Raw genomic sequence first — 1,880 nt, 5'->3', positions numbered from 1 at the left:
GCCGCCGGGCGCGGGCGGCTGGCGGCCGCGGGGGCCACCACCGGCGGAGGAGCCGCCGGCGGTCGGGTCGATCCATAAAGGGACAATCGCGAGCTCCCGGGCATTTGGCATCTTCATCAGCATCCCCAGCTACAGACGGCAGGTGCTGGTTCACCACACGCAGGTGTGAGCAAAAAACATAGGGCGAGGGGCGTGCGCCCACCTCGTTTCCTGGCGTGCAGGTCTTATCTGAGTGGGGGTTGGGCGGCCCCGCGAAAGTGGGGGCTGTGGCTGTCTCCGCGTGCAAAGGCGGTAGGCCGAGATGCGTGCCTTGCGGCGACATCGGCGGCCACGGCGGGCGCGGGTGGTGTGGCAAAGCGCAACAAGGAGCAACACAGCCGCTGTCGGGATGCATGCTGATGCGGTTGATCGACCCACCGACCACCAGTGACCGCATTTGCGACCTGTTCGGCACGCACTCAACTGTCACGTTATAATACGCATCATTACATGACGTGGAATAATGAATCAGGTAGCGGAGGACATCCGGTTCTCGAGGGAGGATGCTGACGAGGACAAGGTCAAGGCGCTGGAGGTGGGCCCGGCTGTTGAGCGGCGGTTGGAGCGGTTGGGCCCGGCCCGGCCAGGGGTCAAGGGCGGCCGGGGCGGTTTGGGCGATTGAGGGCAGCTCTGGCCGTCCCAGAGCGCGCGCGGCGTCGCGCAAAAGGCATGTACAGCGGCCACAACCCTGCAAAGTCACCGGCTCACAATGAACCATCCATCTCACATCCTGTGAAGTGACCTGTCTGTGCGTCCTCTTAACCCCATCACCCCATCCGCCCGCTCAGTTCCTGTTCCCCCGCGGCAGCCCCGCCTTTGTCAAAATCCTGTCAGCGGAGCCGGACGGCTCCGGGGGCTTCAAGGTCAACGGCAGCATGCGCGCGGTTGACCAGGAGAGCGGCGCCGATCTGGACCCGACGGGGCAGCTGGCGGCGGCGGGCAGGGGTGAGGGCCCGGGCTAAGGGGCCTGCGGCGAGCGCAGTCAGTGTCTTTGCCGGGTGCTTGCGTGCCATGGCATGGAAGCGGCGATCTCATGGGTCGTTTCAAGGTTGGGGAGCTGTCGGGTGGGTCAACTGCACGTCCCCGCAGCTTTGACCAGCTGTGACCAGCGGCGGTGCCTCCGCGCCGACCCCGCGCGCCGCGTGACGACTGCCACCTGCTCCCGCTCCCCGACCCGCCCACGCGCGTGCGCGCAGGCGGCGGCGGCCCCGGTGGCGGCGGCCCTGGCGGCGGGTCGGACGAGCCGCCTGAAGAGGGCAGCATACACCGCGGCGTGGTGCGGCGCATCGAGGCGTACGGCATATTCGTGGCACTTGAAGGATTCCGCAAGCACGGCTTGGTGCACTCGTCACAGGTGGGGGTGTGGGGTGTGCTTTTGGGCCTGTGCGCTTCTCAGTTGTGTGCGTGTATCTGGTTATGTGCATGAGCTTGTATGGGTGTGTGTAGGTGTTGAGTGTGGGCGTGTTCGTGTGGTGTGTGTGTGTGTGTGTGTGTGTGTGAGTGCAGGTGTGGGGGTAGGTATGGGGGATCTTTTTGTATGTGTGCGTGTGTGTGTGTGTGTGTGTGTGTGTGTGTCTGCGTCTGTGTCTGTGTATACGTGCGTGTGTGCGTTTTTGGGATGCACGCGCCTGCACATGAACAGTGATGAGTGCCATGTATGTGAGGAGGGTGGGCTGGTTTGCGGTGATGTGCATAAGGACCATTTTGGGCCTCATGTGCTTGTTTGCGGTGCGCATACCCTCGTGTGTGGGCATGCGAGCATACACGAGCATGTGCGCGCGCGCACGCGTGCACACACACACACACACACACACCCGTGCACACACACACACACACACACA

At 64.2% G+C, this 1,880-nt stretch overlaps 1 protein-coding gene across 1 annotated transcript in view; it reads left to right on the top strand.

Annotated features, from left to right (window-relative positions):
- Positions 1–502: 502 nt before the first annotated feature.
- The window catches only part of MNEG_15702 (hypothetical protein), a gene marked incomplete at both ends in the record, with an annotated part of 2,820 nt that continues 1,442 nt past the window's right edge, over positions 503–1,880 (top strand). Inside the window, 3 exons of the mRNA XM_014035827.1 lie at positions 503–574; positions 828–984; positions 1,236–1,393. Coding sequence (XP_013891281.1) covers positions 503–574; positions 828–984; positions 1,236–1,393 — 387 coding nt within the window. The remainder of the gene's footprint in view (positions 575–827; positions 985–1,235; positions 1,394–1,880) is intronic.

Source organism: Monoraphidium neglectum (assembly GCF_000611645.1).
Source record: "Monoraphidium neglectum strain SAG 48.87 unplaced genomic scaffold scaffold05578, whole genome shotgun sequence".
Lineage (NCBI taxonomy): Eukaryota > Viridiplantae > Chlorophyta > Chlorophyceae > Sphaeropleales > Selenastraceae > Monoraphidium > Monoraphidium neglectum.
This window is presented reverse-complemented; position numbering and strand designations above follow the sequence as displayed.